Here is a 25,974-nt window from a genome sequence, read left to right as displayed (position 1 = left end):
ATTCACTGGTCCTTCCCCCCTTTCTCTCTCTCTCTCTCTCTCTCTCTCTCTCTCTCTCTCTCTGTGTGTGTGTATGTGTGTGTCTATCTCTCTTTTTCTCCTGTCTTTGTGACGAGCAATGGTTCTGTATGGAGCGAGCGCGAATCCCGTTCAAAGTGGTCCATAATTTATGTATCCATCGGCCGCCTCCCTGTTTGTCATCAGAGATTCTACATATCTCTCTTTTAAAATTCCATTAAGGAGTACAGCGGCACTTTTTTGTTCCTCGATTTCTCGTTGTCTCTTCAACGGGGCGAGAAGGGCTGGGCAAGATCGGCTTCTTTTCGCGATTGATTATTCATAACACTTGTATATCTCAGACGAAGATGATCGCGATAAAATTGTGGGTCGCCGATATCCAGAATGGGAAGAGGGATCTTAATCCGATCTACGTGCGCGGGCAGTTCACGTCGGAGTCACGCGCTTCTGGCAGCGCGACGTAATTTTAGACAGTACCCGCAGTGACAGTCTTTATAACGCACGTGAAGTATGAACCACTTCCGGTGGATCCGCGTCATGTCCCCTTGCACTCCAGTGGCTCCGATTCTAAATCTGGACAAGCAAATTTCTATGGGCCTTTAGCCCCGCGTGTCGCACCGACGAAAATCACTCGTCGATCGTCAACTCTCACAAAATACATATTCTCCGAAGCAGAACAGGTCATCACGATAACATTTATCATAATTAATTGAAAAGACTTTTTCTTAGTAATCATTTTGACGTCATGATGATCAACACTATTAAGATCTTTCCAAGATGTCTATGACTAGCATCAAATTATTAAATTATTAAGTAATTTAATTTTGTGATAGTACTATTATATGGTTCTGTCGTATAGCGTTTTAAGACCATAAAATTAATTCGGCGCGCTGTTTGGCAGAATTTGATACGTAAATAATATACACGTATAAATTCATACCAAATTATTCAAGCACCAAAGATATTCCAGCTTCGACAGTTATAGGTCCTATTTTCTATTGGTTGTATTCTATTTTATAGAGAATAAAAATTTGATAGTTGTTTGACAAAACGTTTATCATTAAACAATATTACAAATGTATTAATTATACCGCGCTATATCGATATGAGAACAAAATGGTATTTAGATTATTTACAAAATTATACATATAGTTTATCGATTTAAATTATAAGTAAATTTATTTCATGTGAAATTATTTAATCACAATTTTACATGTGATCTAGATGTATGTCGAGATTCTATATCGTCCGCGATAGATAATCGGCCGAAGAGCGATTACGGGGGTAAATATGTTTCGGTAATTGCGTGGCTAAGTTTAGGCGGTGCAGTTGGCGTCAATGCGCGGATGCATATTCAGAACGGGGCTCCTCATATTCTTATGCTCACTTACTAAACCGCCGCGTCGCGTGTGGATGTGAATGTGAATGGAACTTGCTGGCACCCCGCCTGTTTATATTTAGCCACTGTGGGCGGTATAGCTGTCACGGATACGTATCATCGGCATAACTGAACTGTGCAAATGAATAATGAAGTTCCAGTCGTCCCTTTCTCTCTCTCTCTCTCTCTCTCTCTCTCCCCCCTCTCTTTCTCTCTCTTTCTTTTGCCTATTATAGATATCGCGAACCAAAGATGTTACCCGAATTGGCGTTACCCGGTCGCGACTCATTGTCTCCCGGTGGCTGATCCCTCGCGCCACCGAAGCGAACGCGACACATGTGGTCTCAATGAACGCACATGCGCTCATTGGGACGCTCGCAGGGACATAAACGCACAGTTCGGCAGTCTTTGAACGGTTTGTCGTACCAACGACGCATCGTAAAAGATAGTAACGACAATGAATACAGAGAATGAAGACTACGGTCATACGATACTCTTAATCCCCCGTAATGACCGCTTTGTTAATCCCGCGGCTTAAGACAGTATATATATATTCATCCTCTGTTGTACATCAAGCCTAATTCTTAGCATTATTGAAAAATGCTATTTATCTCTATTGATTAATATGAAAAAATATAGGTAAAGATAGAAATATATATAAATAGTCAATAATAAATAAAAGAGAGTTAAACGAGACTGCATATGAATAAATCAACTAATGGAATCTTGCGAAGTGTCAAATTCTGATTTTTATGAAATGTTATATATTTGTATCTTACATTCGTAGATGAATTTGAAAAATATTAGCGACAAATAAACATTTTTAAGGAATGAAATCATCATTCCTTATATGTAAAGCAATTTCAACTTTTATATTTCCATCTATTTATATTTATAAACTATAAGTACATAAAGTTTCAATAGAATTTGATATATCGCGAAGATCCCTTATAAGTAAAAGAAGCGCTAACTACAGTTAAAATTATTTCAAATACATGTATAAAAATATCATTTCATATTTAACTTTAATATCATTTCATATTTAACCGTATTTTACATATATATAATTATGTAATTTTTAATTAGAATTAATATAATTTAATTATTCCTTTTTAATGGCAATTCAAAGTATCACGGAAAAAATGATTTTACTAAAAAGTACGTATCTAAAAATTTAGTTAAATATATAATAGATCCGAAAATAATTTTGTTTGAATTATCAAAATAATTATGTTGAACGCTCAAATTGGCTTAAAATGTTAAACTTTTTGCAACAGTATTATCAACGTGTTCCACATAATTATTTTGATGATTCAAGAAAATTATTTTCTGATCTATATCTAGCTAAATTTTTAGATTACTTCAGCAAAATCATTCTTTTTGTAATGTATAGAGAAAAAATAATTGACTTTTATTTGTTAAAATTAAATATTGATATTTGTATAGATTTTAATATTGTAGTTGAAAAACATACTGTTTATATCGATAAGTGACCGACATATTGACATCTTGCGCTACGTACATTGTAATCATTTCGCGCGTTAATATGTTAGAATATGTTGCTCATACATCCACGTTTTTTTTCGCTCTATCGTTTTTAATAATCCGTAGAAACCAATAAGAAGTATCCGGCAATGTCCAATCGACACGGAAGGTCACGCTTATCATCGCTTGTGCAACGCTGCATGTTTTTGCGCGGATTTTTGTGTCGCCCTGCAGTTTTTATTTTCCGCCATAACTATTTATAAAATATAAACCAATGTTTTGCTACGTCGGTTCTACGTCTCAGCGATAAAGTTCCCGAGAGAACCGCCATTGGGAACGTCGTGAAATTAATAATCGCGCGACTCGGAATCGGAGAAGGGCGACCACGGGTGCATCCAGCATCGCGTGCGCGCGCGCGCGCGTGACATCTCAGCTGGTGCACAGGCTGGATGAATAAACGTCTTCCTTATCGTCTAAAATAAACTCCACGCATATCTGGATCGTAGCCAGGACGTAGGAAAGTACAATGATATTTGTCGTGTAAATTGTTGCGTTCCTATGGAGGGTGGATCGTATACTCGCTCGTCTAAACGCGTTGGCGTGCTTCTTCGAAACTATTAATACAATGTTAATCACAAAAATTTGCTGGTGATGCATTTGGCTTGCGAATCGCTTAATTGCGAGATATTACAATCACACACGCAATTAGGTCTTTAACTATTTGGTTATGAAGTAATCATCTTTTTGACATACTATTATATATTATTGCATTTATCAGTATGTATGTATTTATGATGGGCATCGTAATATACATTTCATATTAAAATACCTTTGATAACTTGAAACGTGAAATTTTTAATATATCCGTCTCTTTATATTCAGTTATGTCAGTATAAAAATATCATAAAAAAAGTTTAAAAAAATTATATTTTTAACAAATATTTATAATTAACATATTTTAGAAAAAATTTTTATATAAATAAAAAAACAATAGATAGACTATTCGAGGTAGCCATTTGAATTGTCGATTTATTGACATTGAGAAGCATTTCTTTTGCAGTTAAAATTTTTGCATTACGAAATCAGTAAAAATTGAAATGCGATGCAAAACAATTTTTTTATTTAATTTGAATAAAAAGAAATAACGTAGTGTTTATATAAGTTTAGTAAATGTAACATAATGACCTCGTTAACCAAACTTATATAATTAATACCATTAAAAACTAAAAAATATTTTGCAAATGTGGTGCAACTGTTCATAATGCACGTTGTAATTATACATTCAAGCAACAAAGTATTCGCTTAGAATGTTTCTACACTGTAAAAAAGTATATGAAGTTATATAAATAACATGTGTAAAAATTACACAATTTATAATAGAAATATTAAAAACTGTGCATTTTCACAAAATAGTTTTTCTTCTAATTATATAAATATGTTTTATATTAGACAGGAAATTGCTACCAATAAAATTGATAACAATAAAAAATATTGTATAATTTTTATTTAAATGTACAAATTTTTGTAATATTATATAATATAAATGGGTAAATATCATACATATATTTGCATTTTTACGTTCATATACATATAATGTAAGAAAAATAATTGTACATAATTTGCTGAAAATTATTTTATGAATTTCTCTGTAAACTTAAAATTCATTGTAAATTTACTTTTGCAAAATGTTTTGCAATTTTTGTTTAGTTACTATAAAAAAAAATAATCTAATTAATAATAAATTAAAATAATAATAATAAAAATAAAAATAATAAATTATCTAAGTTATATTATACCTTTACTTGTAAATATACATGTATACTAATAAGTTCATGTATACATGTTAATAATAAGTTCTAAAATTATGTATTATAATTTTATATGTAATTTTTTTTCGGTGTGGATTGCGTCAGGTTGTTAAAAAATCTAAATGACTTTTGCGCTGCGTAATCTTTTTCACAATAATGGAAAAAATAAATCTTGTTCGGGCAACTGCGCATATAATAACGTACTTATTCGCAGCCATTCGCTCGAAGTCTAAAGTATATATAGGCGAAATATAACGAGGGAGCCCAAAACGGTATTTACGACGCATCGAGTCGTTGGCGGTATAAAGTGGCAATCGCGTCGCGCAATTTACTTCACACTCGCATTGTCCCGGCAATACGTCCAACGTATTTCATCCACGAGGCACGCGGATAAGCCGCTGTCAAGGTGGAATGGTCACCCTCGCGATGGCAAGGGATCTCACAACTCCTCTGTATGAGAGCCGGCATGCACAGCATCCCTTTAATTAGTGGTCCGTGTGCTTTTACAGTCGTATCCCGCTCACATGACGGTCGACTCGCAGAAGCAAATCGAGATGCAGCGGCTGCAAACGGAGCACTTGAAGCGGCAGCAAGAGCACATCATGCAGCACAACATCCAGGAGTTGCAGGCTCAGATGACAAAGAGCCAGCTGAGCATGTCGGGGCCGCAATCACTGATGTTTCTGCCGTTTCTCGAACAGCTCAGAGGGCTGCCCGTGCAGTCGCCCATGCCTCCACCGCCAGCCACGTCAACCGCCACTACCGGCAACAAACACATCAACTCCATCGCCAATGTACGTGACCTGGTGATTATCGATATCGCCTGTATCGATCGTAGCTCTATGTAACGCTCTTTCATAATATCACGCACTATTTTTTCTATATTAGTTATTTCTTGGTATATCTATTATTACAGAAATTTAATATTGGAAGGTAGTGATTAATTACTTGTTAAGCATTGAACAGTATTTTTATTAAGGCTACCTCTTGCGGTTCTACATTAGTTGTATGACGTCAGAGGCGTTAATAACATGTAATTAATTAATTACTGGATACAACATTATTTTTTTCCTTGAAACAATTTCATAATCCTGAAACTTATAAAATATGCGATAAACTGAGACATTTATTCGATATGGATAAATGTTTTAGTTTGCCATATATTTTACAGGTTTCAAAATTATGAAATTGTTATGTTTATAAGGGAAAATTAAAAAATAATGCTGTACGTAGCAATTAATTTATTGAATGTCATTTCTAGCTTTTGATGTCATACAACTAATATAACTGCTAAAGCTATACGAGCCATATTCAAAATTAATAATAATTAATCACTATTTTTATCAGTATTAAATTGGATTTCTGCAAGAGTGCTCATTTTAGAGATATAAAAATCTGATTATGAAAAAACATTAAAATCCTAACATTTATTAAAAACAAACTCTGTGTGTGTGTGTGCGTGCGTGTGCGTGTGTGCGTGCGTGTGCGTGCGTGCGTGCGTGTGCGTGTGTGCGTGCGTGTGCGTGCGTGCGTGCGTGTGCGTGTGTGTGCATGCGTGCGCGCGCGCGCGCGCGCGTGTGTGTGTGTGTGTGTGTGTGTGTAGAGTATTATTTTTACAATTGCCTATTATTGTAATAAAAACAATTTTTAATAACTTTTAATAACATAAATTTTATTATATAAATTCGTATATAATTTCGTCTGAGAATCAAACTTAGTTCCAAGTATTCTAAAAATTGCATGTTGATTTGAGTTCTTAAATTAGCTAAACTTTAATAAATTTTACTTTATATTAGTAACGCCAATATAATATTAGTTAATATTATCCTATTCCGATCGAGAAATTCCAACTCATTACTTATAATCTGACGTTCCTAAGATTTTTCATTCGTTCGCAGATGATCAGCAGCCATCGAGAAGGTCCAAGCTGGGCGACCGCGCATCTCGCTCAGATGACCACACAAATGGAGAAGGAATCGTCGTCGCCGGCGCCGATTTCATCTGCGGTAGCGCCAACGGCTCCGCCTCTTCAGGATCTCGATGCCCCGCTGAACCTCACCAAGCCGAAATCGACGTCCTCGGGCGCCACGGCCTCTTCTTCGTCGCCCGGTAGTGACTCGCACTCGACCGGTGCCGGAAGCAGCGGCCAGCAAGAGCAACCATTAGCGGCGACCGCGCCCAAACTCTTCCCGCCAGGACTGCCGATACCGCGGAATTACCTGCCGACGCTTCCTTACGCCGGTCTACCACCGCATCTCAGCACTCTGTCTTCGCCGAGTGAGTAAAACATTCGTGATCATTCACTTTAATCGCTTGGCGTGAGAGCAGAATAAAGCCTGCAGGATTACACCGGCTGTTGAAGAGCGATGAAGTCGAGTATCGTGTCGAAATGACATTTCGCGGATATTCTGGAGAGATTGTTGCTATTCACAACGGTTAATTATCTTTATGCGATATACGTGTACGCTTTCACTACAGCGCATTTCGCAAATTGCGTACCTATTATAATCGACCGACCGTTCGTGAATTCATCCGAATTACCGCAATTAAAGTAACGCCCGTTGTTGCGATCCGAGCATTACCAGAACTCGTGCTTGCGCCGATTACGCGACGCATTCGTCCCACGGAACAATTGCAAATTGCCGATTGCCGTAAATGGATTCCAAGAGAGAAAGGCATGGTTGGTACCTTCCAGAGTATGCGATTTCATGCCGGCGGTGAACACTTAATCATCTTCGAGCAGGCTAGTTTTCCCGATTGTCCGCGGCCGGAGTTTTTTTTCCACGGCTGTTCGTCGACCGGAGAACCTGTTTCACTTGCCATCTGGTTTTTGCCACGAGTACCGGCATACTCATAATCAACGATGCGTAACGCGATTCCACCCGATAAGGGCCGCGCGACGCGCGATTCGTATAAGCGAGGAAGGGAAAAAAATCCGTAAGCCGTCATTGTAATGTCAAGAGCAAATCTCTTCGTGTAATCGCCGCGCGTTATTTCGTCCGCAACATACATGGAACTATACTAAAAAATGTGTCTGAACTTCGGGATTGTGTTAAAGATCCGGTAGCAAAAAAAATTCCTGCAAACAATTTTGAAAATAATATTTATTTTACAAGCGCAATCGAACGACAGCAAGCTCTTTGCTATTTCTTTTCAGAGGCTATATTTCTTTCTATTTGAAAAAATTCTAATGTCTATGATACATTAATCCTCCGCTGTTCATATGAGGATTTAAAGACAATTTTTTGACTTTAAATTATTTTGCTGATTCTGCCTCAAAATTGATATGTAAAAAAATTAAGAAACGTTTTAAGTCACATAATTATACAGTTGTATTTCTAAATATTAAAAGAATATATCAGAATAGATTCTTTCAAATTTTTTTAAAACTAATTTCCATTGAAAAATCGCAATTCAGGTAGTCTGACTAATCATCAAAAAAATTGTCGAAAGTATCCACCGACTTTAAATATGATTATAAAAAAGTATTAGAACTACTTTGCTTATTTCAAAGTTTAGAAGTCTCGAAACAACTGGAGATGAGGATAAATTAAAAACCTGTATTAAGAGTATAAAATATAAAACTTTTACACAGAATATTTTTTCATAATTTTGAAGATATTCGATGAAAATGAAAAAAAATCCGTTATTTTTGAGAGTTGTTGGTTGTTATAACTTTCAGGTAAAAAACGGTTATTAATATTGTTAATATTTTTTGATACTTTATAATAGTCTACAACATGCAAAGTGCTCAAATCAAAATCGATGAGAGAGTTTCGACAGTTTTTTTGTAAATGAAATTCGGGATAGCTGCGAAGGTCTAAATAATAAAACTGAACTAAATAATAAAACGAAATAAAGAACTAACATAAGACGCGAAAAAAATCAGAAACATCACATTCTCTGCTCTACGTCTTTGTTTTTTAGTACTTTATATATCTTACTCTATATATCTTAAAAGATATCTGTAAAGTATATCTTAAAAACGTGAATTCTTTCGTTTTCGTATCTCTTACGCATCTTTCACTCCGTTTCTCTGGTAACCCGTTACAGTGGGCAAGGTAATGGCCAAAGACGAGGCCGGCGGACCGGGAGGATCCGTGGCGGCCGCTGCGGTCGCGGCTGTGGAAAAGCACTTCGCGATGCATGGGCTGTACGGATTGCCATCGAATACAGGTGGGATGCCACCGTCGGCCCAGACTCAAAGACCGATCAAGCATTCTGGCTCTCGGGAGGAACCGCCTCAGGAGGAACAGGATTTTCTCTCGACGCCTCACAGTAAGTGGACGTGGAGAAACGAGCGTCGCGTTAATCGCGAGACGGATCGCGAAGTAGATACAAAGAACACTTAATATAGTTTCAAACGTAGCGTACATTTTTTGACAAATGTAGAATCTTCAGATCTTTCAGACTTTTTTGAAATAATGCGATAGTGTGTCATAAATTCAAGTCGAAATCAAGTTAAAATCAAGAATGAAAAAAATGAGATTAAATGTGCATATAAGCATGTAAAAATTATAATAATTTAGTATTATGTAAATTCTTTCTTTTTCTTTTTGAGAAAAATATAAACAATATTGTAATATTGTAATATATAATATTTATTATAATGATTGTACAATATTAGTGCTATGCATAATAGCCTTCTACGTAACGTCGCATATCTCGTATATATGATATATTCGGTTTTGAAATTGCAGTGTGGCGAGATCCGGGATATAAAGTAGCGGAAGACATAACGGAAAAAGGTAAGCATTTCTATGAGTAACGATTAGACTACTATTACGCTCTTGTTTTGAGAGCGCCAAGTGACGCCCTCGCGAAATCAGATTCGTTTCTCACGAGAGTATCGTGAATCTCGACGACGATGTGACATCTAACGCCCCGTCTCTCTTTCTCTTTCTCTTCAGCTAAAATGGTGAGGCAGCAGAAAAGGGAGGGTGAGAACAAGCCACATATCAAGCGACCTATGAACGCATTCATGGTGTGGGCCAAGGACGAACGTAGAAAGATCTTGAAAGCCTGCCCAGACATGCACAACTCGAACATATCGAAAATTCTCGGTAAGTATACCCGATCCATACACGTCACTCGCACGATTACAGTTAATGCTTTAACTATAACGATTTTTCTAATGAATGTAATTATGAAATAATTATCGTTCCCTTTTACTTCTAAAGTCATTATACAACTTAAAAATATGTTTTCGAATTAGTACCATGAATTTAGTGAGGTAATGATTACTACTTTATTACTATCAATCATCAAAAGTAACTAACTTAATTTTACAGTCCGTCCGTCAAATAATACTTGTGTTCTTCTTAAAAAATTTTCAAAAAGATACATAATATCTTCTACAAAAGTGACACATTTTGAGCATTTTATAAATAAGAATATTTAGAATAGCCTTTTACACAGAGAACATGTAAAGTTAAGACAGTTTTACAGTTTGCAAATGTTTTAGTAATTTTAACTCATCAAGATAAATATAAATTGGTGATATTTCGAATTCTGTTTCATTTGATGAATCATTCTTTATCGTAATTTTGTATGATACCAAAAAGAATAGTATTTTAAGGATTCTGAAACAAAAAATGACCAAAGATTCTATTTGATCATATTTTTATATTCTTCTTGCTGATATTATTTAATTAATTTTCTATTGTTGAAAAATAATTTTCCACTTTTCTGAAAAATTCAATTTTTTTAACTATATTATTTTTTAGTAGTAACGATATATTCTTTAAGAAAACCTTTTATAATTATACCTTTAATTTATCTATATTAATTTACTTAAATTATATAATTACATATATCAATTATTTATATCATAAATTTATTAGTCTATTAATGTGATACAAATATAAAATTTCGCAAATATGTGCTAAAACTCAAAAATAATATAAATCACAAGCAGAGAATACAATGAGAAATTGTTCGATACATTTGATTTAATTTAATTTATGTGAAAAATTATCAAAGAACGCGAAACGTGTTCCACTTCAACATGTATTCTTTATATCGGTACAGGCGCCCGATGGAAGTCGATGTCAAATTCGGAGAAACAGCCATATTACGAGGAACAATCACGGCTTTCGAAGCTGCACATGGAAAAGCACCCAGACTATAGGTACCGACCGCGGCCAAAGCGCACGTGCATCGTGGACGGTAAAAAGATGCGTATCTCCGAGTACAAGTCGCTGATGCGGCAGCGGCGGCAAGAGATGCGGCAGTTGTGGTGCCGTGACGGCGGCACTGAGATGAACTTTTTGTCACCGGTAAGTGCCGATATGACTGGCACGCAACATCATCCGGGCACGGGCGCCGGTCCGTCGGCGCGACCATCGGTCTCGCCGCCGGCGACGATGCTGAACGGTGGTGGCGGTGCTGCCGGCCCAAGTTCGGACCATCCTTCGTTCTACTATCCACAGGACAGCCTATCGCCTACGGACATGATGAATTTCTCACCCGAAAATTCTGGCTCGATCGGCGGCTACGACGCGAGTCCACGGCACCACGATGAGGATTGAACCGCAGCTCCGGGTCAGCCACTTTGGCCGCCCGGAGCATCATCGTCATCATCGTCGGCAGTGGCAGCGGCAGCGGCGGCCGCAGCGACTGCAGCGGCCGCGTCTACGTCGAGGCTCGCTTACGAACTCTTCTGGTAATCGGAATCATCCGTCTCAGTGTGACAACGTCGAGGTGTCATGTGCGACACCGACTGTGAACGCGCGATCGCAGGAACATGTCCGCGAACTGCGCTTCTCTGCACGACGGAGTGAACTGGAAGAGGATACTACTTCTCGGGGAAAGAAGAGTCAGGCGTCTCGAAACCTCTCGCCGGAGGTTGTGATATAACGTTCTATTTCTGTGCCATCGTACGCGAAACGCGAAGGACCTATTCACGAAGTAAAAGCGCGAGAGCATCTCCGTCGCGACGTCGCTCGATCGTTAATCTTTCTTGCTCTTCGGTATAAACTTATTGAAAAAAAATGCTGGTGTGTTCGCTATACGTAATCTTTACATCAGTTAGTCCGTTTGATTTGTATCGAATATTTACGCGGATCTCGATACACGACAAGCTTATATTGATAAGCTGCTCATATTGATAACAATTTCTTTAAATTCAGCAAATATTTTAACATTTAATCATCTGACATCCAATTCATAGTATTCATTTAAAGCCTTAGCACATACAGAAACTTAAGATGTAAGACTTAAACGGTAAGGAATCAACATATTGGATTCGCTACTGCTTACATTATGGTCTAATAGTCTCTATTGTGATTGATCGATTTGCTTATTGCTTAAGTTTTTTTTATGTGCCACAGCCTTTAAGAAGAAAAAAAACAAGAAAATCCAATTATTTTCTTGATTTGAAGCTTTGAATAAGCGTTGTGTAAGCTCCAAATAATTTATGTCAAATAGAGCTATATTCAATAAAATTGTTTTCCGAACTGTGATTTGATTTTCATATAAATTTATTCATTGTTTATATCATTCTATTTATATTTTTAATATCTCGTAAAAAATGGCTGATTTTATTTTTAATGCTTGAAAAATTGTATTGTCTTTGCATATAAAAATTATTATACATGATTGAATTAGCACTTTTAAATAATACACGAGATTAGAGGAAACCGATATTTATATAAAAAGACTTAAAATTAGTTTGTTTTAAAATTGTATTTATATAATATCTCTTAAAGTGAAATTGAATATTTAAAAAAATGTACATCTTTCATTTTAATATCAACGTTCATATATCCAAAGCTCATTAAAATCAAGGAAAGGGACGCCGAAATAGTTGAGTTTGTTTTTCTTTGTAAATTCTTTATTTTCAAAAATTTAATCGATCTATTTTCGCGTGTATTATTTTGCATGTCAATTTTCGGATTTCTTTCATCGCTGCGCAATACAACGCAATTTCGAGACATGTATCAAGATCCGGGTGTTTATCTGTTCCCATATACGATGATGGCCGCAATTCGTAAATTGTTCTTGTGTAAAATGTTTCGGTTGCTCGCTTTTGTTCAATCGAAATTCTTAAGCGAACTCTTCCGAATACATTGAAAACGGTCCAAGCGATCCAAACTGAAACAATGGGACGTCGTAAGATTTTAAAAGACAACTGTTAGATCCTAATCTAACATCCTAATCTTTCGCACGTCTCCTATGACATCTTTCGTTTGGTAACTTGCTTCTGCATTACACGGGCGACGATTACATAGAGGACGATTTCTCTTACGCACATCAGCGGTATTCCCTGTATATTCTCCTGCATCGTAATCAAAACTGCAGTCCGGAACTTCCTTATAAGCACACAATATTTCTAGAATGTTATATAAATATTATTTATCTGTTTTAATATTTACATAACATTCTAAGAAGGTTGTGTCTTATATGGTCACGGTAGACTTCGACCATCGTTAATTAACGTGTAGAGATAATGATTAGAGATAACCGGCATTGAATTAGCGGCTAAAAATCAAGCAGCTTGTTGTAATTCAGTCCCTACATTCGGCGTGTGTGCGCACGGAGCGTGAGGCGAGAATACGTGCATATGTACGCATAATTTTTATAATAAGACAATCGCGCGCTGATTCGGATGCGCAACTCGTGCCGGTCTCCTTATCGGAATTGGATACGTAGCCGATATCACGTACATGTTGCGACACGATGCATGGCCAAAAAGTCTTGTTCCTATTTCTCTTAGTATGTATGTATGTATGAGACTGACGATTTGGCCGATTTCTGGATGATCATATCAGGGAAAAAGAAACGAAAAGAAAGAAGAGAAAGAAAAGAAAAAGAGTAAACGAATAAATAGAAACTGGTCTATCTCGCAGCATCTTCCGCAACGATCGCACGCGTCCAAACGCGTAGACGCCGCACGTGGCAATCTTATCTTGCGACCGCCAGTTGTTTGAATGTTTCCATCATATACATGAAACAACTGCGTTCGACGCGCCGAACGAAAGGTCGGAACAGAGTGAGAAAAAGCTAGAAGCTAATCGCTCGCGCGATTAAATCCCGGTACGTAGACGCGTGACGGGCTTCTCATTTAATATAAATGCCTAGTACTTATAGTATTTTCACCGTTAATTTATTGACCCCAATGTAAAAGCAGCGACAGCCGAGACGGTAATAGTCGACTGAGTGGCAGGGGGCGAAAAGGGGCGAGAGGGCATAATAAAGAGGGTTGAAATGGGACGAACACATTGGGAATTAGCGGATTGTCGATATATTAGTACAACGTTACGGTAAAAACGGTTATGGTTGCGGAAGGAATTATAGCGTTATTTATCGAAAGATCAGCGCATCTGCGAATCTGATCACCATGCTCGACACGTCGCCTCTATTTTGATAGGGGCGCGTCACGCGCTTCTCCGTCTTCGAATTACATTTACGAATGTGGGGGAGATTGCGGTGCATGAGTGGGGAAGGGGGGGGGTAAGGGAAGATATCGACGGAGACCTCACGTAAGTCGATATAAAAAGGCGAACATAATTGTAGCTAGGCAATAGTCTATGGGATCGAACAGAGCGATATAATGATTTGGAGCTTGATGTGATATAATACTTATGTGCCAAATAGCGTTTTCGCGGGCGGGGGGTTAATCAAAAAAAAGGAAAAAGAAGAAGAGAGAGAGAGTGAGAGAAAAACCTCTAGTTCCGAGTCGCCTCGTTGGCTCGACGTGAAACGAATTTTTTTGCGTCTCCTTCTTTTTTCACGTTTTCTTCTTTTTGTTATTTATAATCAGTGCAATTACATACACACACGGTACCTAATATAATTTTATAAAGAGAGCCAGTATCCTCGATATATCTGCACCCGTTTTGTTGGGGCTCGACCGGCATCAGATTTAAGGTAGCTTAATGTTGATAATAATTTATTTTATGTATATAATGGATTTGTACATTGTGTCGGGAGATAATCATCGATCCGCGGTCCGACACGAGCGTCAATATTATTAATGTACAGTGTAACTATATTGTGATGTATCTACGTAGCTACATTATATATATATAACTATTTGAAGTATGTAGATTAACAATGTTAAATGCGATATGTATTTCTTATTTTCAATGTCATTATTATCTTTATTATTATCTTTATTATTATTATTATTATTATTATTATTATTATTATTATTATTATTATTGAGATGGCACCATTATTATTATCATTATTATTATAAATATTACAGTTATCAATATCATCGTTGCTTATTTAGTACACTATTATTTAAGTGACGAGCCTTATTATTTTTAGTAGCAAAAAAAAGGTTGTACGTGCCAGTTTTAGACAAGAACGGCAAGTGAAAGTTCGTTGGTCGTTTATACTCGAATACTCAATCAAATTTTAATGCAATATTTCTATGTACATGTTTCCTTTGAGCCGTTTTCTTGATCTGTGATGATTTTGGAATACTGCATCTGAGAATTTCAATTTTATGTCACATTCATAGTTTTTACTTCAAAGTTTTAAAATGCGTTTCTTTTTAGATCAATTTTTCATTGCCACTTTTAAAAAGTAAACTTCGAAAGAAATTCAATTTTTTTTAATCATTTTACTATTAGACAATGGCAATTTTTTCATTTAGCAGAAAAAAATGATTTTGGGTAAATGATCTGCCCACGTTGCATTTTTTTCGATTGTGCCATACCCTCGTTATAAATATTTAAAAATTTAATTGTTTTCACGTTTGTAAAATTTTAAAATTGAACCTGAACAATGTCACTCACGCGTACAATGGAGTTCGGAATTCCGCGTTTCTCTTTTTTAAAAATCTCACCGATTCTTATTGTTGCCCGCAGTGTTTGCTTTGATAAAAATCGGTTCTGCATTCCATCGATTGCGATTTCCATCCATACAATGATTGTTGAAATTAGCAACGATATTTAGTCCGTGGCGATCTCCTTACTTTCAAATATCACGAATGTTACGCGATAATATATCAGCACACGATTATTATATTTACTGGCCTTTACATGCAACCAATGCGAATGCAAACTGTAAGAATAGTAAATTGTAAATCGAATTATACTAGTAATATTATAGTGTATTTAACATAAAGAAAAAGTGAACACTAACATCTCCGCTCTCAATATTCCAAGCATTCACTTCATTTACATGTACGTTGTTGTTAATGGTATAAAAAATATAATAAAATAACGCTTTACCGAAATTCAATCTTAGTTTTAGGGGTATACGACACTATTTCTAGATGAAAAACTTGTATGTATGAGGGATGTATATAGTTATGCAGTACCAGCGCAAATGAAAAGAGACAGAATGAACGGGAGAAAGAAAGAGGGAGTGAAAGAGAACGAAAGAAAGAATAAAAGAGAGAGAGAAAGAGAAAGAGAGTGAAAGATAGCGAATATAAAAACCAGTCAGACGATGTGTGTATATGAGTGAAATAGATTTCTCACGATCATCTTAACACTACTCGTGTCGTGATCGTAGTACATTATCGGTATATCACTATCAATAGCATAAAATCAAAATATATATTTAGGATGATGGGTAAATCGCTACTGATAACACTACTTTAAATTTTATTTATTGATACATACTCATAAAGGAATAGTTTTCATCGCGGCAGTGTTAAGATGAGCGTACAAAGCATACAGTAGAAAGGAAAAGTCATTCTTCGGAACGCATATAAAGCAGTAAAATTTATAAGTTTTAAAGACGTGCGTTTTCGCACTGTTATTATGAACGAAACAATCATTTGAGAATACAATGACAAGTTGAATATAATTGATAAATCTAAAATAGAAGTCTCATCAAGTACGCACCACAAGCTGGCTGTGAGTCATGTGACTAACTCTCCTTCATATTTCATTGTTGACAAAGATCACGCATATATTCATCACTATCGCTTAAATTAAAATATACGAATAAACATTGGGAAAATGTAATTATTTATTTATGCTAACAACGACCCAAGATGACTTTTCTTCATAGATAGAAACATCAAATGCACTGTATATCACAATAGAGAACAGCACTATTATAAACATAAAAAAATATGATTATATTTATTATAATTTGAAAGCTAGGTACTCTTTGTTGTTTGTATTTTACAAGCGTAATCATTATTATATATAAATAAATATAAACTATATAAATGAATAAAGACTTTTATTTTTATATGTATCATACAGAAAAACTGATGAATTAGAAGACATTTAATGATAATGACAATTTAATGATAACGAAAATACGTGGTTAAGATTAATAAGGTTTCGTCTATTTGTATCTCTGTGGCCGCCAGTTTTTTCATCGCATTTTGCGCTTTTTCAAGCTGTTGAGTTTCAGATGGTGTCATCATTTCTGCAATCTATAAAAAAGAGTTTAAATTATTATCATTTATTAATTCGCTTTTTTGGAACTCCTTATATTAGTAATATAAGAATATTAATATTACATCAGCTAATTGTTGTTCCGTCGCGCCATGTTCCCTTAAATTAGCAGAAAGTATCTGTACTCTCAATTGCTTTTCTATCATACGTTTATTACTATTCGATTCATGTTCTCGTCTTATTATAATATTATACAGTGCATGATAACAATGTTCGATTTCCATTTCGACAATTTCAGTTAAATCGATGCAGAAGTGATAAGGTAGTTTTGTAGGTCCTGATGAAGTACCACTTTTCTTTAACTCTTCAGTTTGTATGTAATTTTCCTGCGACAAGATATATGTTAAAAATTTGGCTTCTTTAGCTGGAATCATCGCTAACTTCTGGATTTGTTCCAGGCTAACATCAACTTCATAACGAACTAATCTAAATTCACAGAAAAAAAGCCAAGAGATTAGAGGAAACATACAATTAAAATATTAAAATAGTCTCTCTTCCTTACAGTAAAGCGAAATATTGAGAATTAAATTTGTAACTTACCTGAAAATTCTTGCAGCTTTGGAACCGAACTTTTCTGTTACGATATTTTCCAAAGTTGTCCATGTTAACTCTTTGAATGCATTCTTCATGTTAACACTGTACTGCCCGCCACCAGAATCACCAACTCGTTTGATGAATTGTGTTCTATCTTCTTCTAAAAGTCGCAAGTACTGATCAATATAACGTTCAAGGGCTTCATAATTCAACTTTTTCACTTGTTCTTTTATCTCAGTATACGGAATTGGATTCGATGTATCTGCCCAAGATGCAGTTCGCAAGTACATCAAATTAATCATTTCTCTCATTAATTCTCCAGCTTCTTTGTCAAATTTTCGAGTCACAGCTGATATAACAGTTTGATCCCTATATATAAATCATACATTAATATTCTAAGATACATCGGAGAGTATCTTGCACTGTAAATTAAGAAACTTACCTAAGATCTTGAGTAAATCGATCAAAATTGACCTTCCAATATATTTTTCTATCCGAAAATTCAACATTTTGTCCTTCTAATGATTTGGATATGGCTAATAAATCAAGATTTGGTAAGTCATACTTAGGTTTTTCAGTATCTTCTGACATTGTATCAAAAGATGTACAATTCATTAGAAATTGATTTTTCACTAATAACTCAAATACATTTTTTAAATCAGAGATAGAGGGCAGTTCATCAGTAGCTACAAAAATATTTAGATTATTAATACACAAAATTCCAGAATTTATATTACAAAAATAGAATTAAAAAAATAACTTTAAAAAATAGAAGCTGAATAAGAAAAAATATTATACTTGAATCATACAATTAGAAGGGGCTTGTTCGATTCGTTTGTATGTTTTTATTATGACTTCAGATGCTGTGATATATCCATTCTTTAATACTTCTTCAAACATGATTTCACCCTCATCTCCACAGTAAGTTTTTGCAAAAAATATGTATCTGTAATGAATATTTAGTATTTCTAACATAAAACAAATTATATTCTATGATACAATTAAAACTCTTATTTCAATGTATAAAAATACCTTGGATAGCGAAGAATCATAATAATTTTGTTTTGGTGTATAGTATACTCAACATGTAAATTATCCTCATTTTTGTGATAAGTGACAAAGCCAAATTTTATAAGGACACTTAATCCTTCTTTTACCTAAATAAAATAATCACATAAAAATGTTAACAAAAGAGAAAGTCCAAATGAATACAACATTAATCCTTAATACTACTCGCAATTGGATGATATTTGGTAGAATAATATTTGGTAATGATAACTGGTAGATATTTATGTATTTAAAAAAATTGTATATAAATGTTATAACTAATTATTTAGTGCTCTAATTTTTCAAAGAAAAGAAATATATACCATATAAATATTTTCTAAAAAAATATTAATTGTGTAAACATCATTTAATTTTTGTTTATTTGTTAATGATGAAAATTAACCTGGGACAAACGATGTCGTATGTACTCATCGTATGTACTAAAGGTTACTAAACACAAAACATATATTTCAACGTGGGCGAAAATCATAACTCAATTTTATATTCAAATTCATCTGAGATAGATTCTCGAGATGTTGTATGGTCATTTCATTGGTTGATTGAAATCTTAATCCAAAAATAATTATCTGAGATGGTTTTTTATATTGCAATAGTGACAAAATGAAGTTTAATCACAGTAGATTTTTTAGTGATTGAGAATTCATATCTATTTTATTTCTCCTTATTTTTTTAAAAGAATATTGATATCTATATAGTGATTTCAAATAGTATTAAACTGTAAAATAATCCATTATATATAATTAATGATTTTTAATTCAGATTTAAAAAAATCCTCCAAATGATCATTTATACAAAAAAACGGTAGGTGACTATTTCCAAGTTTAAAGCCAGTATTTATAAACAATTCTTATATTTAAGATAGTTTTTGATGATTTTAAAATGGCATGTGATTCAATTAGAATGCTGTAGCACCTTAAGATATTACTTAACGACAATCTTGAATATGTAAGATCACCAATCTTCTATTAGTAATATTATTACATAATATATAATTACAAACATTGTTTACCTTTATTTTTGATAAACGTGTTCCAAAATGTATTGCAGGTAACGTTTTTGTTCCATACAATAAATTATTACCAATCTGCCCTACGATAGGACCAAAGGATTCTTCTAACAATAACAAGCATAATTTGTTGTAAAAGTCCCTCATATTTATGATAATTAATTCCTTCGCTTTCAATTCACATCTTCCAAAAGCAATCACATAAAAGTTACTTTTATGAATCTAACAGTGTGGTGTTTCTGTTTATAAATTTTTTTTTTAATACTCTTCAAGCGGAGAGAATTTGAAATGCTTTCAATCTATACCAACAGTTCACTTTCTTCTTGAGATTACATGACACAATGTCTACTTCTTGAGTAATATTGAGGTTATAATATCACGAGGTTATAATATAACTACTTATGTGCAATAATAACAACTAATTTCTATTGTTTGTAATTCTATTGTATGTAATTCTAAAAGCTACGTACAAACTTTTCAGTGTATCTCAAATCGGTGCGTATTTCTCCTTTTTTTAAATCTTTTTGTAAATCTTTTTTTTTTTTAGTACTCTTCGAACAAAATTTGGAATGCTTTTAAAATGTGATCCTCGATGCCCTCAATAGTTCAATTCCTTCATGATTGAAATTATATGTTCATTTATATAATTCATACGGTTCATTTTCTTCTTGATTGAAATTATACGATATCTACAAAGAATCTCAGTTTCCGATAATAATCTTATAGTTGCAATACTTGCAATAGATTACTGATTATGTTTTTATATTGTAGTCTGTTCTTTATTCCTGCACTATTACATGGAGCAATAAAGGGGAATTCACATGCAAGCGTCAAGCAGCGGAAACAGCAATCAATTAGCTGAGCGAAACGAACATTGATGTAAAAAATATTTTTACTCTTGACGCATGCATGTGAATGCACTTTAAGTAAAGTAAAACAAACATATTTATTTTTTAATATTGCACCAGTTCAAGTAGTGCAGGAATAAAGAACAGACCTTTTGTGTCATTCATAGGCTTGTTCTTTTTGGTTGAAGTAATTTATCTTTCTTCTTCTTCTTTTCTTTTAAAAAGAAAAGGAAGAAAGATGAACTGGTGCAAAAGTTCAGCTAAAAGAATAGGCTTCATATCTCTTGCTGAAAAGCACCCTATATTTATTGATTCTAGATTTTCATTTTTTCGCCATCACATCAATTCATGATAAAAAAGTTCACAAGAACAGTGTCACATTTTGAAAGTTAGTTGATCCTGCGAATTATAAATGATCATAGAATTTGTGCACATCACTTTTCATTTCTCACATTTCTTAGAGGAAAAATTATATGAAAACTCTCAGAAAAATTCATAGGATTTCTTCTTCCTTAGTAGCTTACTACTTACTGGTATTTTCTACCGAGGGTTTAATCTGGATCAGAATGTAAGAACCAACCAACTACAGTTGAGCATTCCCCTGTTCGATTGTAAATTCTAATCCAGATTAAACCCTCGGTGGAAACTAGCCAGTTTCAGTATTTGTAAAGTTTTGAAAGAAGTCAACTTCCCTCATATGCCTGTGGTGCGCACACTTTGTACTCAATCAGTGTACATCATAAACGACCTACAGTTTAACGTCGATACCGAATGATGATTTTGTTTAGAAAAGAAATCCAAGGCTCCTATTCTGTAAAACTTATAGAAATGAAAGGGAAATAAGGACGTCGAACTATGAATAAGATTTAAAGGACAGAAATGTCTTTCTATCCTCTTTTATCCTCTTTTGGCACATGCACAGAAAGAGGAAAAGTTACTGAGAAAGACAGAGATATCTTTTATATCTCTATCTTGCTCACATTTTCCACTCATTGGTTGGATAGGCTATTCCCCTTCTATTACTATAAATTCTATATCCTATTTTTGAAAAATATAGGATATGAGAAATTAAGGAAATATTGTAGTATGCGTTACATATATCATAGCATTTCCTTAGTTTTTCGTATGCAATACTTTTCAAGAATAGAGTCCCAAATCTAAAATGCTGATTAGATCTAAAAGAATATATCAATAACAGTGCTCAATTGTTTTCGAATCATAAATTTTCACATAATCTAAGGCTACGTTCCAAAACTTCTTCTCCGAGGAAAATTTTACTCGAAATATATAGTATACGTGACGTACTATAGCATATAAAGTAAAATCTTTCTCGAAGAAGAAGTTTGAGAACGTAGCCTAGACTAATAGACCACTCTGCTACTATAAAAGACTATGGGTACGGTCAACGCGGTGCTGCAAACGCTTTGAAGCATTTTTTAATTGGTCAGTTAGTAAAATTCTTTCTTCTAATTGGTCCATCAAATTCTTCAAAGCATTTGTAGCGAAACTTTGCTCATAGCCTGTATCTTCGACTCATTCTTAAATAAGATAGCAAAGTGAATAGTAGTTACACGTGGTCGCATAACAATTTTTTTTCTGAAGTACTTAGCGCATAGTTTATGTTAAACGACTCTGATTTTTTTAACTCAACAAGATAATGGCAAAATTAAAAAAAATTATTCTAGGGGATACACAAGTGTCTGCGAAAACATTCATGGTGAAGGTAATTAATTTTTGTTAATTTTTTTTAATAGCCCAATCAGCAGACAATGTTAAAAATGGTTTTCAAATATTTATTTTAAAATATCGTAAAAATATTTAATGTTTAAAAAAAATTTTTTTGAATATATTATACTTTAGGCTGTGTTTAGCAAATAAAGCAATTTTGCAATTATTGTAAAATTCATTAATATAATTAATCTTGCTAAGGGTTGAGTAATTAGTTAATTAATTAAAAGTTAAAGAGTTAATAATTTTTTTAAATTTAATTTAGTTAATTTGAAATAAATTAATTGTTAACTTGATTCAGTTACATTTAAATTTTAATTTATTAACTTTTTTCTTTTCAAGTTAAAGCTTTATTATCTCTGCGAATATTATTTTCTATAAAATCTTAAACGTTAGACAATCAGTTCAAAGGAAAACAATTTGAATGATGGACGCGATGCTCATACTGCTCAAATATAAACGTGAATCTACATCTTGATAGAACATACTGGAAGAAATAAGTGACAATACGAGAAAAACATCAGGGCCCTTCTGTAACTGTCGGTAAGTAAAACAGTTAGTAATCGAGTGAGAAATTAGAATGAAATCGATATCGAATCGACATCGATTTGATGATTTCGACGTTGAATCGACATCGATGTCGATTCCATTCTCATTTCCCATTGGGTTACTAACTGTTTTACTTATCGACAGTTACAGAAAAGCCCCTGATATTTTGCTCGTGTTGTCGCTTATTTTTTTCAGTATGTTCTACCAAGATGTAGATTCACGTTTATATTTGAGCAGTATGAGCATCGCGTCCATCATTCAAATTGTTTTCCTTTGAACTGATTGTCTAACGTTTAAGATTTTATAGAAAATAATATTCGCAGAGATAATAAAGCTTTAACTTGAAAAGAAAAAAGTTAATAAATTAAAATTTAAATGTAACTGAATCAAGTTAACAATTAATTTATTTCAAATTAACTAAATTAAATTTAAAAAAATTATTAACTCTTTAACTTTTAATTAATTAACTAATTATATTAATAAATTTTACATTTTGTGCAGAGCCCTTTACAGACTAGTAACCCAGAGCGCTCCGAGATTCGAACCGAGCCTAAGATTCTATTCTGAAACTCTTAATACAAGTTTCATTATAACTTCGTTGTGCAGCTTTTTTATCATGGTAAAAAAGCTGTGTAACAATGTTATAACAATAACGAAACTTGCGTTAAGAGTTATAGAATAGCCCTGCTGATCTCCTCTCCGAAATAGTAGACTTTCATCCTGTTACTGAGTCACAGCCCTAATGCTGATAGCTTCTTTTTGTGCCATTTCCTTCTATTAGAAAAGTCATACCAATATCTAACCAATGTAATAAAAGTGTTCCAACATCTGTCTATCCTTATCTGAAAGCTTGTGTGCGCTTGCGCGTGATTTATATTAGAGATCCTATAGTTTAGCGAATGTGGAAAAAATGATGGATAGAAAGAGATATTGCTGTCTCGTATGCATGCGCAAAAAGTATTAGAATACAAACAATACTTGATGACAATATCTGAAGAAATCAATTGAGATGATCAATTAGCCGAATTATGCAATTATAATTTATTAATTTTTTCTATGTTTGAGATCTCGGAACGATTTCTAATCTCTTTCACACATTTTTACTCATCTGTTATATAGTTATTTATCTTTTTCTTTTCTTCGCACTGATTTTTCGACAATGTATGTACGAAGCTATCCGAAGAATATCGAGTGGACCAAGGTGAAGAACCAATCAGAAGTTGTGCCCACTTTGGCCAAACTCTGATTATAGAAGATTTGTTCGCGTCGCATGCTCTAACATGTTGTAATATGCTCCTATCATAGGTTCTTACTCCAACCCGCTTGATAGAGTGAGTAAGAGCTGTGATAGGAGCATGTTGGAGCATGTTGGAGTTTGCGACGCGACAAATTTAGAATCTCTAATTTATATGTGAACTTTAAACGTGCATGTGTATGTTCAGGAAGGAAGACTAAGGCCCGTTTCCACCAACGCAGATTAATTTTAATCTCGGTTCAACTTAGGGGCTCCGCATAATAAAAGAAACAGGGAACAAAGAATAGAGTATTTCAATCTATCAGAAACTGTGTATTCCACAATACATGATTTCTGATAAGTAGAAATTCTTATTCTCTGTTCTCTGTTCCCTGTTCCTTTTATTGTGTGGAGCTTCTTACTCTTTATCTTGTTCTAATTCTAAAGATTAAAGTTAATCATTGGTGAAAATGAGCATAAAGAGACTCATAAATAAAAGTCATACGAAGTAAGAGGTAAGGAGACTCAACTTCGTGAAAAAAGATGGAACTGTTTCCTGAGCCGAATTGGGAGGGAATTCCCTACCTACTAATTTATAACTAATTTATAACTAATTTGATCATTTGCACTATGTTAGATTATCATAGAACTTAACTGCTTTACATGAAATTAACAAAGTTAAATAAAAATAAAAATATAAATATAAATATTTTAAACAATTAACTATCTACTAATGATCATTTATTGTTTGTCACATTACTTAACAAAACATATGTTCATTTTATTGTCAATTTTATTGTCATTTTATTGATTATATTGTATCACTGCATTGAGATATTTTATACAAAGCAGCTTTAATATGTACTGGTCCAGTGTAGTGTGAGTGATCGAATTCACTATTAGACGCTATTTGCAATATCAAATTCCTTGCACTTCAATTGCAATTTCTTGCAATTCAAATTTCCTTGCACAATGAAAGATTTCAATACCAATTTCATGATGTGAAACAGACCTATTCATAGTCAATTTTTACATTTAAAACTGTCTTAAGATATCCGTAAGTCAATCCGAGGACTATATTAATATCTTAAGACATTATTTAAGAAGGTTTTAAAATAAGAACGGAATGAATGCCATCCCACGTTAATATTTCACAATTGGTGATAGTTTCCTCCTTATAAACTATCCATAGACGGAGAGGATAGGCTATGGTCAAAAAAGTCTCGCTACAAATGCTTTGAAGCATTTAATGGACCAATTAGAAGAAAGAATTTTACAAACTGACCAATTAAAAAACGCTTCAAAGTGTTTGCAGCATCGCGTTGACCGTATTCTGTGAGACACTATCCAACTATGCACACCATGTTATCCCTTCCATGATGCTCTCCACTGACAATACTTTCAACTGTAGTTCTGAGAATCAAGCCAGTTGGCAATTTTATTTATTATTTCAGATAAAAATTTGAAAAAGTGCATACTTGTGAAATCTTCAGAAGTGAAGTTTTTATCATAATAAAAATCAAATGGTGTTTTACTTATTTTTTACAGATTTAAATGTATGATTTAAAAAGAAACATATCAAAAAATTAAAATTTCATAACTTTTGCATAATAAAAAATCATCACATTTTAGAGACTTTAGTACTTGAGGATATTTAGTTTGGAAAAAAATAATATAATAATGCTAGCTTCAAAAAGTTGAATTATTTGTACATATGAAAATTAAAATTTTTATTAATTAAAAAATTAGATCTTTCTCGTTAAAAAATAGTAAAGTAACTTTTATAACAGATTACTTACAACAGATAACTTTTACAACATTTTGTTTATTTTTAATACAAAAAATGCCGCGTTCACAAAAATAGGACACAACTTTTACAAAAATATATATGATTTGAACATTTCGAACTATGTTGCAAAAGTGTTTCTCTAATGAATGCAGCCA

At 33.8% G+C, this 25,974-nt stretch overlaps 2 protein-coding genes across 3 annotated transcripts in view; one reads left to right on the top strand and one right to left on the bottom strand.

The window, feature by feature from the left end:
* LOC108686351 (transcription factor SOX-5) overlaps positions 1 to 11,264 on the top strand; it is a 65,387-nt gene extending 54,123 nt beyond the window's left edge. The window contains exons 4-9 of the mRNA XM_018191616.1: positions 5,199 to 5,483; positions 6,588 to 6,966; positions 8,743 to 8,967; positions 9,390 to 9,437; positions 9,600 to 9,752; positions 10,720 to 11,264. Coding sequence (XP_018047105.1) covers positions 5,199 to 5,483; positions 6,588 to 6,966; positions 8,743 to 8,967; positions 9,390 to 9,437; positions 9,600 to 9,752; positions 10,720 to 11,219 — 1,590 coding nt within the window. The 3' untranslated portion in view covers positions 11,220 to 11,264. The remainder of the gene's footprint in view (positions 1 to 5,198; positions 5,484 to 6,587; positions 6,967 to 8,742; positions 8,968 to 9,389; positions 9,438 to 9,599; positions 9,753 to 10,719) is intronic.
* Positions 11,265 to 16,821: 5,557 nt separating this feature from the next.
* Positions 16,822 to 20,414, bottom strand: LOC108686355 (DNA-directed RNA polymerase III subunit RPC3). Of its 2 annotated transcripts, XM_018191623.1 has the most exons (8): positions 20,142 to 20,414; positions 19,675 to 19,855; positions 18,630 to 18,754; positions 18,407 to 18,543; positions 18,040 to 18,283; positions 17,604 to 17,966; positions 17,129 to 17,489; positions 16,822 to 17,041 (listed from the first exon to the last, which is right to left on the bottom strand). In XM_018191623.1, exons 2-8 carry the CDS (start codon positions 19,816 to 19,818, stop codon positions 16,907 to 16,909), a joined length of 1,509 nt encoding a protein of 502 aa, XP_018047112.1. In that variant the 5' UTR covers positions 19,819 to 19,855; positions 20,142 to 20,414; the 3' UTR covers positions 16,822 to 16,906. The 2 variants fall into 2 exon arrangements, with proteins under 2 accessions (XP_018047112.1, XP_018047110.1); XM_018191621.1 differs by lacking the exon at positions 20,142 to 20,414 and having other exon boundaries at positions 19,675 to 20,121.
* Positions 20,415 to 25,974: the final 5,560 nt, after the last annotated feature.

The sequence above is a fragment of the Atta colombica genome, unplaced genomic scaffold (assembly GCF_001594045.1).
Source record: "Atta colombica isolate Treedump-2 unplaced genomic scaffold, Acol1.0 scaffold176, whole genome shotgun sequence".
Lineage (NCBI taxonomy): Eukaryota > Metazoa > Arthropoda > Insecta > Hymenoptera > Formicidae > Atta > Atta colombica.
Note: the sequence above shows the minus strand (reverse complement) of the source record. Positions and strands in the feature narration are given on the sequence as shown.